At 40.6% G+C, this 15,259-nt stretch overlaps 1 protein-coding gene across 11 annotated transcripts in view; it reads left to right on the top strand.

Moving 5' to 3' along the window:
- beta-Spec (spectrin beta chain) overlaps nt 1-15,259 on the top strand; it is a 636,597-nt gene that overhangs the window by 462,909 nt on the left and 158,429 nt on the right. For all 11 annotated transcript variants that reach the window (XM_067155517.2, XM_067155514.2, XM_067155515.2 and 8 more), the window contains 2 exons: nt 6,716-6,916; nt 9,024-9,232. In XM_067155517.2, coding sequence (XP_067011618.1) covers nt 6,716-6,916; nt 9,024-9,232 — 410 coding nt within the window. The remainder of the gene's footprint in view (nt 1-6,715; nt 6,917-9,023; nt 9,233-15,259) is intronic.

Raw genomic sequence — 15,259 nt, 5'->3', positions numbered from 1 at the left:
TCATATGCTTTGTCTAGATCTACGAAACATAAACACAACTGCCTATTCCTCTCATAGCATTTTTCAATTACCTGGCGCATACTGAAAATCTGATCCTGACAGCCTCTCTGTGGTCTGAAACCACACTGGTTTTCATCCAACTTCCTCTCAACGACTGATCGCACCCTCCCTTCCAAGATGCCAGTGAATACTTTGCCTGGTATACTAATCAATGAGATACCTCGATAGTTATTGCAATCCTTCCTGTTCCCTTGCTTATAGATAGGTGCAGTTACTGCTTTTGTCCAATCTGAAGGTACCTTACCAACACTCCACGCTAATTTTACTACTCTATGAAGCCATTTCATCCCTGCCTTCCCACTATACTTCACCATTTCAGGTCTAATTTCATCTATTCCTGCTGCCTTATGACAATGGAGTTTATTTACTATCCTCTCCACTTCCTCAAGCATAATTTCACCAACATCATTTTCCTCCTCCCCATGAGCTTGGCTGTTTGCAACACCACCATGATGATTTCCTTTTACATTGAGAAGATGGTCAAAATATTCCCTCCACCTCTCCAGTGATTCCCTGGGATCTATTATGAGTTCACCTGAATTAAAGATAAAAATTTCATTGTTCCGTATTGAAATTATTGATGTTAAAAATTAAATAACTGGAAAGGAGGTTCAACCTATTCAATACTCAAAAGAAAGAAACGTAGCAATCACATTTCTATTTAAATGGGACCGGTTTCGACCTTAGTCTAGGTCATCATCAGCCATAAAAAACATGTAAAATGTTTATGAATGTTGGAGGTCAGTTTCACACTCTGTTAGGCACAAAGACACGACACTACATTCTGTCCTGCACAAAGTCATAACACTACCAATCAACATGCGAAGATCAAAAAGGCTTGAATTCGCAGACGAACAGATCTGTAGTAGAAAGCCGCCAGCTCCCGGTGACCAGCACGGCACACTCAAGGTCACGCGCTGCGGCCAAACACCAAAGTAGAGTGGAGAACGTTTCGAAGGTCCAGAACCTGTCACGGCTGCGGGAAGCCAAGTACGTATATAAAAATACACGACGCCAATTAGTACAACCGAATGAGCACCCGTACTCCAGTTAAGTTCTTGGTAAACAGTTGACTTGAAAAAACAATTGTAGAGAGAAGAAAAAAATGTAGTAAAAAGCGCAATATCGGAAAACAAATGAAAACTTATATGCACAGTGCGCTATTTTTTAAAAAGAAAAAATTTTTAGGTTATGATTGAAGTAGTCGAAGTTGGCGCAAGACAAAAATTTTTGAAAGAGGAGAATAAATTAAACGAGGAAGAGTGATAGTGAAATAAGAGAAAGAATAAAAGAGATTGAAGTTAGATGGTAATGAGGAAAGATAAGATAGGGAAATGAAGGAGGGGTAGTTTAAGGTGGGTTAGGAGGGTGGGTTATTGGAGGTAGAAAATGTGGGTGGGAACTATGTAAGACATGGAAAATAGAATTGGGGTTTTGGAATTTGGAATTTTTGAGAAGAAGAATTAGGAAGTCAAAAAGGATATTGGGTTTTTCAGAAATGTCGTTTAAATTGAAATTAGGGTTGAAGTACTGGTCAAGGTGGATGAAGCAATTTTCAGTAATGTTTAAGAGGGGGCCTTTGTTAATGATTTTAAGTATGTTTATGTCATTGTCAATACTGGTGAAACTATGTTTGTGCACATACAAGACTTCTCTCTCTACAATTGTTTTTTCAAGTCAACTGTTTACCAAGAACTTAACTGGAGTACGGGTGCTCATTCGTTTGTACTAATTGGCGTCGTATATTTTTATATACGTACTTGGCTTCCCGCAGCCGTGACAGGTTCTGGACCTTCGAAACGTTCTCCACTCTACTTTGGTGTTTGGCCGCAGCGCGTGACCTTGAGTGTGCCGCGCTGGTCACCGGGAGCTGGCGGCTTTCTACTACAGATCTGTTCGTCTGCGAATTCAAGCCTTTTTGATCTTCGCATGTTGATTGGTAGTGTTATGACTTTGTGCAGGACAGAATGTGGTGTCGTGTCTTTGTGCCTAACAGAGTGTGAAACTGACCTCCAACATTCATAAACATTTTACATGTTTTTTATGGCTGATGATGACCTAGACTAAGGTCGAAACCGGTCCCATTTAAATAGAAATGTGATTGTTACGTTTCTTTCTTTTGAGTATTGAATAGGTTGAACCTCCTTTCCAGTTATTTAATTTTTAACTTCACCTGAATTACTCAAAACACTGTTCATTTCCTTTTTCCCTCCCTTCCTAAGATTCTTTATTACTGTCCAGAAAGGTTTCCCTGCTGCTTGACCTAGCCTTTCCAGGTTATTACCAAAATCTTCCCATGACTTCTTTTTGGATTCATCAACTATTTGTTTCGCTCTGTTTCTATCATCTACGTACAAATCCCTGTCTGCCTCGGCCCTTGTTTGGAGCCATTTCTGATAAGCCTTCTTTTTACATTTACAGGCTGCTCTCACTTCATCATTCCACCAAGATGTTCGCCTTTTCCCATCTTTACACACAGTTGTTCCTAGGCATTCCTTTGCTGTTTCTACTACAGCATCCCTGTATGCCACCCATTCACTTTCTATATCCTGAACCTGCTTACTGTCTACTGTTCGAAACTTCTCACTAATCATATCCATGTACTTCTAATTTCCTCGTCCTGGAGATTTTCTACCCTTATTCGTTTGCAGACAGATTTCACTTTCTCTACCCTAGGCCTAGAGATACTTAGTTCACTACAGATCAGATAGTGGTCTGTATCATCGAAAAATCCCCAAAAAACTCATACATTCCTAAAAGATTTCCTGAATTCAGAGTCGGTTAAGATATAGTCTATTATGGATCTGGTACCCCTAGCCTCCCATGTGTAGCGGTGAATAGCCTTATGCTTGAAGAATGTATTTGTAACAGCTAAACCCATACTAGCACAGAAGTCCAGCAAACGCTTCCCATTCCCATTAGCTTCCATATCTTCCCCACATTTACCAATCACCCTTTCGTATCCTTCAGTTCTATTCCCAACTCTCGCATTGAAATCGCCCATTAGCACTATTCTATCGTTGCTGTTGACCCTGACCACAATGTCACTCAATGCTTCATAAAACTTGTCAACTTCATCCTCATCTGCACCCTCACATGGTGAATACACAGACACAATTCTTGTCCTAATTCCTCCCACTGACAAATCTACCCACATCATTCGCTCATTTACGTGCCTAACCGAAACTATGTTGCGTGCAATGGTATTCCTGATAAAGAGCCCTACCCCAGACTCTGCCCTTCCCTTTCTAACACCCGTCAAGTACACTTTATAATCTCCTATCTCTTCCTCCTTATCTCCCCTTACCCGAATATCACTTACTCCTAGCACATCCAGATGCATCCTCTTTGCTGACTCAGCCAGTTCTACCTTCTTTCTTCCATAAGCCCCATTAATATTGATAGCTCCCCATCGAATTCCATTTTGTTCGCCAAGTTGTTTCCAAGGAGTCCCTCGCCTGTCAAATGGGAGTGGGACTCCATTACTCCCATAGGTCCGCTTAAAGTGTTCTGAGCTCGGTAAATTCATGAAGCAGGATGCTGCCCTACTTGCACATAGTCCAAGTGAGGATCTCTCCTCTAACGGGTTATGGACCACCGGTGAATTGTATAGTCCTAGCCGCCTGAGCACAAGGAGGGCCACGACTCAGAATATGTCCGAGATGCCCACTCCCATTCCATAGCAACTGGTATCCCGACTCTCAGGACCACTTACTAGGCCACTCAGCCGTTGCCCATGGTTCACGAACTAGGACGTGACTACAGTAACCCACAAACATGAACCATGCTGCAGTATTGAAGAAAAAATATTTACGCATAAGAAAAATGTATAGCTATTTTCTATTCACCCAGTACAGAATACTTCACACATTATTGTGAGCATTTGACACATTTTGTGGTGGAGTTTGATTGGTCACCACATGCATTACTCTTTTCTTGTGATCACACAGCATCGCAGGAACTGAACTCGATGGATCATTTGCTACGCTTTCATTACAACGAACTGTGGATTTATTGAGTCCTAACTTCAGACGTCTGCGAGCCGACTCAGCCAGATATACCAGGCATTTGCATTTTTACTCCTTGATATTCCAGGTGGAGTTTTCCTCCAAGAAAATGACATGCTCGAATTCCACACACAGTAATGCAATTTATATACAATGCAAAAGGCTACCTTCTAGTTGTTCGGTTCCACATGTATGAATGACATCTGATGGTCCATGCCCCCTTTGTTCTTACTGTAGTAAAGAAAGGTTTCAGGCTTTTCATCCTCTCCAATTATAACATCTGCTGTATCATGCATTTTCCCTTCTTAGGTACATACCAAAGAATGCTTACTAGTGAATTCAGATGTGGATCTTTTCTCCTCTGCTCTTGCTTGGCAAAAATTATTTAGGTATTGAGGCCTTAGTCTGTTGAACAGTAACCCATTGTGGAGTATGTAAAAGATGGCTCGTTCTTTTCACTTCATAAAATTCTGATGTTAGACGGGTTGCTTTTCGAATGATCTGCAGCATGATCCAAGTTCAGCACTGTCACATGTCTGTTCTCCCTGAAAACACACTCGGCTTCTGTTTCGGTGTAAAGGACAACTTTTTAACTATGTCTGATGTGAAGTGTAATGGTTTTCAAAGGTGTGGCAGCTTGACCATTCTTATCAGAGACTTGAGAACGTTGTGCTTCCTTACCTTGGCTTGTTCTGGAAGGTACATATTCTTTATATGTATCATAAAGATAGGCAATATTATCTTGTATTTCACTCACATTATTTATCTCATTAGAGTGCTTGATCTTAAAACTTTTCGGCTGATGATGTCTACAAGATAGATGAAACATGTTCTGTTGTAGTTTAAAAAAATATTATTTAAATAATTAAATAATATAACTTTTAGTATTGTAAAGGTGGAACATTTGACCATATCTAAAAAATTATCCGTATTTCGAATTAAAAAATTTAAATAACATGCAAAACCGTACCTCATGGTTCCGGGAACGAGAGCTGCTTCGAATTAGGCGGGGTTTTGAATTAACCAATTTTGAATTACCGAGGTTCAAGTGTATTCAGAAAAGTGTTAAATTTCATCCAAACTACATGCAGAATCTCGAATATGAAAATTTCGTCAGTGCAAATGATTTTTGAATGTGAAATTTTCAAGCGGCTTGTGACTAGCTATGTAACCTCTGACAACATCGCACTTGCACGCTTTTGGCGCATGGCAAAAATCAAGAGGTTTGATGCCCGCTATAATGAAATAATAAACGAAGCCATCACATTATGAAAATATACTATTAATGGCCATAGATGGGGTTGCTGCACGAGTAAACAGTTAGAAACATAACGAGGTGCCCTAAAAGAGTTCTAGTTTTAAACATTTTTTGGTCTTGCTCTTGGACCAGGAAATGCTTGGATGTAACACTTGCTGGTGTGAAGGGAATGGCTGGCCGCCATCACAACACTCTGGCAATTCCCAGCATTGATTTGGACTGATTTGACTTGAAGGTGATATTTTCAGGAGATCGAGATGACAGTGGTTTTAACGTTCATGCCGACTGTACACACTTAAAATGTGGATGCCTGTGCACTTTCTGAAGGATTTTCATTTTGTTTTCATTAGTAAACAATTTTACATCATCTTTCTCATCCATGACAAATATTTACCATGCTACTGCTCTTCTCATGATTATGATCTTGGTCCATAATTAGGCTAACACACAACAAATATTCATTACACTATACTGCACAGCTCATTACACAATGAATTTCTAACATCTGCCTGGAATGTAAAATTCAAGCACAAACAGTTTCACTATTCAGCATCTTCGCTGCCAAGTGCAAAGCAAACTACTTCAAACTTTCCTCACGCAAGCAACTTGTCCTGTATGGTGCATTATACCTATTGAAGTTCAGGAATTCAAGGCCTTTTCTGGTTATCCTATAACTTTCCCTTACGTGTGTCTGATGCCAAGAGCTTTTGTGTTGGAAATCTCATTCCATACACAAATGCTGACAAAGAACTTTTTCAGGGCTGGGAAAAATGTGATCATACTAAGCAGTAATGGCAAAAAATTGTGACTTGATAAATGAGGTATTTTTATATAGATTTGATACAGTGCGAATTGGGACTTCACAAATTCACGACTTGCTAAGTGAGAAAACTTCTTAATGAAAATGCACTAATGAGGTTTCACTCCACTTGGATTGGTGGATTCAGATGTCAATTTTGAGCTTTGCTAGTACTATGGTTAGTTTGGCTAGAGTTTTGGTAGTTAAGGCTGGGCCCCGTGGACGAGGGGTTGAATTCTTGGACAGGTTAAGGTGAGAACAGTTGAGGAGGTAGCGGCTCTGGACTAGACAGCCAGCAGCCTTTGAACTGAGTAGCGGGCCCATCAGGACTGTTGTGCCATGGGGTTTGATTTTGCCGTAGTCTTCAGTGAAGCTGGTTGATGATCATGGATGAGGTACAGCCATAAGAGGGTCCTCTTTTTGTTGTCTTTAATACAGTGATGGGCAATCCAGTTACTAAGTTATTATAAAGTCAAAGTATGAGGACTTCTTGAGTTTGTTATATTTCTGTTTCCTTTCATGGAAAGAAGTGTTCAAATTCTTTTGATATCTGCATATGGTAAGATTTCTAATGATGAACCTGTTGTCTAGTCTCTTCGTACAGAGATTGACAACCATGAACCACGGATTGTCCTGGTGTGTAACAACGGCCAGAAGCTAATCGATGAGGGTCATGAGGCTGCTCCAGAATTCACTCGGCTTATCGACGAACTACGAGATCAGTGGCAACAGTTGAAAGACACCGTTGAGAACAGGCGTAACAAGTTGCTGCAGTCGGAGAGAGCTCAACAGGTAAGATGATTTCATTATTCTCGTACTATAATATTAAGTAATCCCCTCTGTGGCTTTTGGGTCCCAGCAGAAGTTATGGTAATAGGTCCGTTCAACACTCCATTCTCGCCAACCCATTTGGTGCTCGTCTTCAACCTGGGAGGGGATGCACGGTCGATGAGACCGCACCTTATATATTTACATGTAAGTTTTTTTTTTTTTAAAGGCAGTTATTAATTTTGCGTTTCAATACACTTTCTCTTTTATTTGAGCAACATTGTCCCTGTCGTGTACGGAGTTCCTGACATTTATTTTACTGCTTATTCCTGCATTTTCGTTGTTTTGTTTTGTTTAGTTAGCGGATTGTATCTTTGACTTCATAATGGATCAGAAAGAACAGGAAAGAATAAATAAACTTCTTGAGAGTGTTGAAGAGGGGGAGACATGGAATGAAGTACTAGCAAGGGAACAGGTGCATTTCACTGGAAGATTTTTGAAGAAATCAGACGAAATTCCAAGGATGTTTTGGAAGAGGAAGCAAGATGGTTTTTGAGGCCAGTGATCATAATATGGAAACTGGCATTTCAACTGAATCTGAAGATGACAGTAAAGTGCTGCCCTGCTGTAGGTCTTTTCCTGTTCTTTCTTATCCATTATGAAGTAAAAAATACAATCCGCTCACTGAACAAAACAACTAACATGCAGGAAAAAGCAGTCAAATAAATGTCAGACTTGGTATGCCACAGGGTGCGCGCAGTCGAAAGCACAGCTAATTTTCACTTTTGATCATCAAATTAACTCAATCACAACTGAGGGATCGGTAATGGTGTATGTGCTACCCAATACTTCCTGGTACGGTATGATTGGGGTGAGGGAGCTGTACAACAATCGCTCAACAACTGGCAAACAAATACTGCTGCGGTCAAAAAGACTGTGGCACGCCTCCTTCCGGGTTAAAGACTAAGCCACTGAATGCCTAAGAGAGATGTATGTTACTGTTCTCTCATACAGTAAAATGAAACTTCACCGGGCGAGTTGGCCGTGCGCGTAGAGGCGCGCGGCTGTGAGCTTGCATCCGGGAGATAGTAGGTTCGAATCCCACTATCGGCAGCCCTGAAGATGGTTTTCCGTGGTTTCCCATTTTCACACCAGGCAAATGCTGGGGCTGTACCTTAATTAAGGCCACGGCCGCTTCCTTCCAACTCCTAGGCCTTTCCTATCCCATCGTCGCCATAAGACCTATCTGTGTCGGTGCGACGTAAAGCCCCTAGCAAAAAAAAAAAAAAAAAAAAAAAAATGAAACTTCAAAATTGATGCACACAGGTGCTCTAGATAGGTCAGATTACAATTTTTTATAATGTAGCTGACGTTGTAGATTATTCTTCTATAGATTCCAAGCTAGAAAGGGAGGTGTTGTGCACTGTCTTGACGTGCAGATGCAAGCACCCAAGCGACGAGCTGTTCCTCCAATTCAGGCTCTTAGAGTGCCCTCTTAATAGCACGTCCCTGGAGTCTGTGAAAGTCTATTTGAGCTGGACGCTGCACTTTCAAACAGCTTTTGCAAATATTACAGTTGAATTTAATAAATTTTATGGTTTTTATTCTGTCACATTACAGGAGTAACTCAGTTTTCAATTTTTGAACTGGTTATTTAATAGATGTTGATCTGTTCTGTTAGCCCTGCAAGTTTGAGTATTTAATTTTGTTACCTCTCTCTCTCTCTCTCTCTCTCTCTCTATATATATATATATATATATATATATATATATATATATATATATATATTTATTGTACATGAAGAGCAGCGACTTGCCATGTAAGTGCATGCGGATAGAGTACACGCAGACCTCCGATGGCGAAAGATGCAGCCGAAAAGTTTCATTCCTTGTCTTTCTTTTGTGTGTATTCGATCCACAGATGCTTGCATGGTAAATTGCTGTTCTCTATTGGTTTCCAAATAGTAAAAACTTAATTTCCTTTGAACATTTCAGTCATTTCCATTCACTTGATCAAATAATGGTCTCCAAGCTAATCATCTCAATTTTTTTTAAATCATTGCTCTGCTGTATTTGCTTATGAAGAATAATTATCTTTTTGGAATATTCTATAATTTTCTTGTATTTTGTAGTATTTCTTCGATGCCAGCGAGGCAGAGTCGTGGATGAGCGAACAGGAACTGTACATGATGGTGGAGGATCGTGGCAAGGATGAGATCTCTGCCCAGAACCTCATGAAGAAACACGAGATCTTGGAGCTGGCTGTGGAGGACTATGCAGATACTATCCGTCAGTTGGGCGAGACTGCAAGGCAGCTTACCAGCGAGCAACATCCTGACAGGTAGGCTAATGCTATAATCTATTGATATTTGGGTGTTCTGTTTCTTGATTAATTCAGTTCGGGGATTGGAGTGCAAATCAGTCTTGAAAAGTCATTTGGAATATTTTTCATCATTTCTACACTTGGCAGCCTGAGTAAGATATTATCATTGTAGGTTGTAGTTTGAGATATAATGATCAGTTTCGAGCTCCAGCCAATCGGGATGTAGCACGCCTTTCCATTTTCCTCTATCTAACCATCTATTGCTGTTCATCTGTTCCAATCCAGGTTCCTTTTTGCACTCCCATGAACCTACTACGCTGGTGTAGGAGGGGGAGAGGTGATACTCACATGTGGCGCGTCCCGGGTGGCGAATAGGGGGGTCCTAACCGGCTTGCCGACTTGAGAGAAATAAAATACCTCTCGCGGACCAAACACACAAACCCCTGTGGGTGGGGGACGCAGACGAAGAATACACCCACGGTGTCCCCTGCCTGTCGTAAGAGGCGACTAAAAGGGGCGACCAAGGGATGATTGTCTTGCAACCATGAAACTACTTGTGGTTAGTTCCACCACGCGGAGAACATCATAGGTCGCATTTACTTGCGCGTAGTACCACTATATTAGGTACCAAATAGGTTTGTGATTAGTAGCACACAGGAACACCGTGCGGTCGGCTTTTGCAGTACCTGTGATTATTACCACCAAATGAGCGGGACCATGGGATGATAGCTACTATAGTTCTGCCTTGCCTATGGTAAGTACCCACTATATGAGGAACACCACGGTATAGTGCAGGTCCCTATGGTTAGTACTCTTATGTGATGAACACCATAGGGTTGCGTTGCCTGTAAATGGCGCCGCAATGTGAGAAAAAAGCATAGGTCTGTATTATATGTCAACTTTCATAACCTGTGAGTAGTACCATAATGTCTGGAATACCGCAAGTCTCTGCTGCTTTCGATTAGTACCGCAACATGACGAATACCATGGTTCTCTACTTTCCTAGCGATAAGTACCATTATGAGCGGCCGATAACTTGGATTTTGGACCCCCTTCAGACTGCAAGCATCATCGATTCAGTGTTATGCGAAGTCCTTGGTCAGCAATCCTATTGTTTTACGTCAGTTTGTGTGAATGTAAGGCATTGTGGGTCGCATCCACTGATTGTTTTAAATTCATCTCCATCCATTCATTCTTCGTCCTCACGTTTTGAATTCTGGTCAGTGGAGAATTTTGGACTTTTAATTTGTCATTCCGTTTCTTCTCATTTCGTACCATTAGGAGCCGATGACCTCGATGTTAGGCCCCGTTAAACAACAAGCATTATCATCTTTTTGCACTCTTGATAGTCCCACCACCTCGGTCTGGGTCTACCTCTCATTCATCTACTTCATCATCCGGCTCCATGGCTAAATGGTTAGCGTGCTGAACAGTGGTCCAGAGGGTCGCAGGTTTGATTGTTGGCTGGGTGAAGAATTTTTTAACCTTCATTGGTTAATTCCAATTAATGCAGTCTTCAATATCAGAATTCATCACCGGTAGGCCCCAATCCTAACAGACACACAGGTCGCTTATACGGCCACAACTTGGAAGACCTGCACCAGGCTTTTCCGGAGGTCACACGCCATTGTTATTGTTGATGATGATGATGATGATAGGGATGATAGTTCATATCTTTAAGAAAGGGAGTAGAAGGAAAAGTGAAAATTAGAGGCATTACCCTCCTATCACATGGCCATAAAATCATGAAGATCATTGAAGCCAGAGTAAGGCATATACTGTACTGGAGCCTATTTTAGAAGAGGAACAACAGGTCTTTAGGGCTGGAAGAAGAACAACAGATCTGATATTTGTGTTGAGGATGTTGGCAGAGAAACACTGGGAAAGAGGAAAAAACCTAATTATTTTGTTTATGGACCTTGGAAAGGCATATGGTAAGGTTCCTAGATCAACTATTTGGAAAAGTCTTAGAAAACTTGGTGTACCAGAGTATCCTATTAGGAAGATCCAAATGCTATATACTAATTCCAAACGCTGTGCCAGTATTGGAGATGGTCACTCTGAATGGTTCAAACAACCAAAGGAGTACAACAGGGAAGTGCCTTATCACCTCTTCTATTTATAGCAGTTATGGATACCATGTTAAAGGAACTAAAAGTAAAAGGTAATAAAGATCTTCAGGCTCTGGTGTTTGCAGACGATGTGGCAATATGGGATGAAATGGAGGAGGAAGTGCAAAATAATCTGAATGCATGGTGTAAGAAGTTTGATGATAATGGAATGAAATTGAACCCATCAAAAACAGTAGCAATGAAAATCAGCAGACATAATATAGAATGCAACATAAATTTTTTTTTTGCTAGTTGCTTTACGTCGCACCGACAAAGATAGGTCTTATGGCGACGATGGGACAGGGAAGCGCTAGGAGTGGGAAGGAAGCGGCCGTGGCCTTAATTAAATTAAGGTACAGCCCCAGCATTTGCCTGGCGTGAAAATGGGAAACCACGGAAAACCATTTTCAGGGCTGCCGACAGTGGGGTTCGAACCTACTATCTCCCGAATACTGGATACTGGCCGAACTTAAGCGACTGCAGATATCGAGCTTGGTCAACATAAAACTACAGGACCACAAAGTTATAGTAGTACGCCAATTCAGATACAGTGAAACTCTGTTCAGAAGTTTTTCAAGGGACTGCAAAAATAAAAACTTATTCTGTACTTTGAAATACATGTGAAACACACAGCCAACAGATTTCCTTGTTTGTGAAAAATACCGAAACAGGCCGATATATAAGAGCTGCTAACAGAAATCCACAATATAAAAATTCGCCACAAATTGTTTTGTAAACGATGCCGGCTCAATTTTTAAAGCAGTCCAGCCACCCGTTTGACGCGGTAAAAGGTACCCTCAATTTGCATGCAATTTTTCGGCTTTCTCCTTCACAATAGTCCCACTAAGAGGTATGTTTAAACTTCGCTGTTGTTTAAACCACATTAGCAGAGCTTGTTCTATTTCATCATACTTTTCAGATATAACTTCCTTGCAATTTGCTGAAGTATTCCCTGCAGAAGCAAAGATCTCTTCTTTCTTCGCTATAATGCTGTTCAAAGTAGATGACGGCATCTCTTGCTCCTTTGCCAAAGCAACACAGGAAGGTGTAGATGACTCCTTTCCTTATAATCTCCAATTTGTCTTTTAGTGCCTTTCGCTTGATCTTTCCTCCGAGTTCTGCTCATTTTCACTTAAAACGTTTGTACGTTGATATTACAAGTACAACCAACTTCGACTCCTATTCATACTAATTAAGACGCTACACTATGCTTGCCAATCCGTAGCTTTGGCTTACAAGACGCAAAGACAAGACAGTTTGTTAGCATGTGTTTTCTTCCTCACACCCCCAACACCTGCTTCAAGGATAACGGCAGCAAATGGGAAATCTGCCAACTTATTCTTAGAGATTCTTAGAACCTAGGCCTCAATCGCCCCTGCATTCCTACTGGTTGTCATAGCAACGGGTGTAGTTTCTGGCTGTTTCGCAAGTACCGCTTGGCCAAGCCCGCTTCAATCCTCTTCATGCTATAGGTAATGAAGAAAAGAAACACAGGTTCGAAGTTGCAGAAATAAGCACACAGAAAAGTATCCAGGATTTTACGTGGGAGTGATAAAGGCGCTGTAGCAACGCTAGCACATCTAAATGTAAACAGTTTCTTTTACATGTTATAATTGTCATATTTTGGTCCGTATTGAACTGTACAATAAAGTCAAAGAAATATTAATGTTTATTTATTCCACCTATTCAATACATAAAAAGTGATTTTAATTAAGAATTAAAACCTATGAAATTAATGAAATTAAAATATGAGAATTATAACATGTAATGTAAAAGCCAACCAGGCATGCTACTGTATATGTTAAACACATATCTCAACCTGAAAGTTAAGATCAGCAGTTTAATTTAAGACATAGCCTTTTTAAAAGAATGTCTTAGTCTAAAATTGGTACCAAGATTCTTGAGACATGTCCAAAGGGAAAACTTATCACCTCCTGATTTGGTAAAAACCCCAAAACAAAACCAATGAAAGTTGGCTTATAAAACTTTCTACAGGAAGAAGTCCCTCTTAAAATTAAAACTATACAGACTACACTTACCAGTGTCTCACTATGTAGCCCCTATAGAATGGAATTCATTTCAATTGCATGTAGATTACAAATTAAATAATATTCTAAACATACATACATACATTATCATTATAGACTGTTATGCCTTTCAGTGTTCAGTCTGCAAGCCTCTGTGAATTTACTAAATGTCGCCACAATCCTCGATTTTCAACTAGTGTTGTAGCCTCATTTAGTTCTATACCTCTTATCTTTAAATCATTAGAAACTGAGTAACAATCGTCGTCTTGGTCTACCTCTACTTCTCTTACCCTCCATAGCAGAGTCCATTATTCTCCTAGGTAACCTATCCTCCTCCATTCGCCTCACATGACCCCACCACCGAAGACGGTTTATGCGTACAGCTTCATCCATCGAGTTCATTTCTAAATTAGCCTTTATCTCCTCATTCCGAGTAACATCCTGTCATTGTTCCCGCTTGTTTGTACCAGCAATCATTCTTGCTACTTTCATGTCTGTTACTTCTAACTTATGAATAAGATATCCTGAGTCCACCCAGCTTTCGCTCCCGTAAAGCCAAGTTGGTCTGAAAACAGACCGATGTAACGATAGTTTCGTCTGGGAGCTGACTTCCTTCTTACAGAATACTGTTGATTGCAACTGCGAGCTCACTGCATTAGCTTTACGACACCTTGATTCAATCTTGCTTACTATATTACCATCCTGGGAGAATACACAACCTAAACACTTGAAATTATCGACCTGTTCTAGCTTTGTATCACCAATCTGACATTCAATTCTGTTGAGTTTCTTACCTACTGACATCAATTTAGTCTTCGAGAGGCTAATTTTCGTAATTTTCAAGTTCCAAGATATTACACTGCAGACTTTCGGCACAATCTGCCATTAAGACAAAGTCGTCAGCATAGGCCAGACTGCTTATTACATTTCCACCTAACGGAATCCCTCCCTGCCATTTTATACCTTTCAGCAGATGATCCATGTAAACTACGAACAGCAAAGGTGAAGGATTACAGCCTTGTCTAACCCCTGTAAGTACCCTGAACCAAGAACTCATTCTACCATCAATTCTCACTGAAGCCCAATTGTTAACATAAATACCTTTGATTTTAATAATCTACCTTTAATTCCATAGTCCCCCAGTTATAGCGAACATCATCTCCCTCGGTACCCTGTCGTATGCTTTCTCTAGGTCTACGAAACATAAACACAACTGCCTGTTCCTCTCATAGCATTTTTCAATTACCTGGCGCATACTGAAAATCTGATCCTGACAGCCTCTCTGTGGTCTGAAACCACACTGGTTTTCATCCAACTTCCTCTCAACGACTGATCGCACCCTCCCTTCCAAGATGCCAGTGAATACTTTGCCTGGTATACTAATCATTGAGATACCTCGATAGCTGTTGCAATCCTTCCTGTTCCTTTGCTTATAGATAGGTGCAATTTTGTCCAATCTGAAGGTACCTTACCAACACTCCATGCTAATCTTACTACTCTATGAAGCCATTTCATCCCTGCCTTCCCACTATACTTCACCATATCAGGTCTAATTTCATTTATTCCTGCTGCTTTATGATAATGGAGTTTATTGACCATCCTTTCCAATTCCTCTAGCATAATTTCACCAACATCATTTTCCTCCTCCCCATGAGCTTGGCTGTTCGCACCACCACCAGGATGATTTCCTTTAACATTGAGAAGATGTTCAAAATATTCCCTCCACCTCTCCAGTGATTCCCTGAGATCTATTATGAGTTCACCTGAATTACTCAAAACACTGTTAATTTCCTTTTTCCCTCCCTTACTAAGATTCTTTATTACTGTCCAGAAAGGTTTCTCTGCTGCTTGACCAAGCCTTTCCAGGTTGTTACCAAAATCTTCCCATGACTTCTTTTTGGATTCAA

This window comes from Anabrus simplex, chromosome 11 (assembly GCF_040414725.1).
Source record: "Anabrus simplex isolate iqAnaSimp1 chromosome 11, ASM4041472v1, whole genome shotgun sequence".
Lineage (NCBI taxonomy): Eukaryota > Metazoa > Arthropoda > Insecta > Orthoptera > Tettigoniidae > Anabrus > Anabrus simplex.
This window is presented reverse-complemented; position numbering and strand designations above follow the sequence as displayed.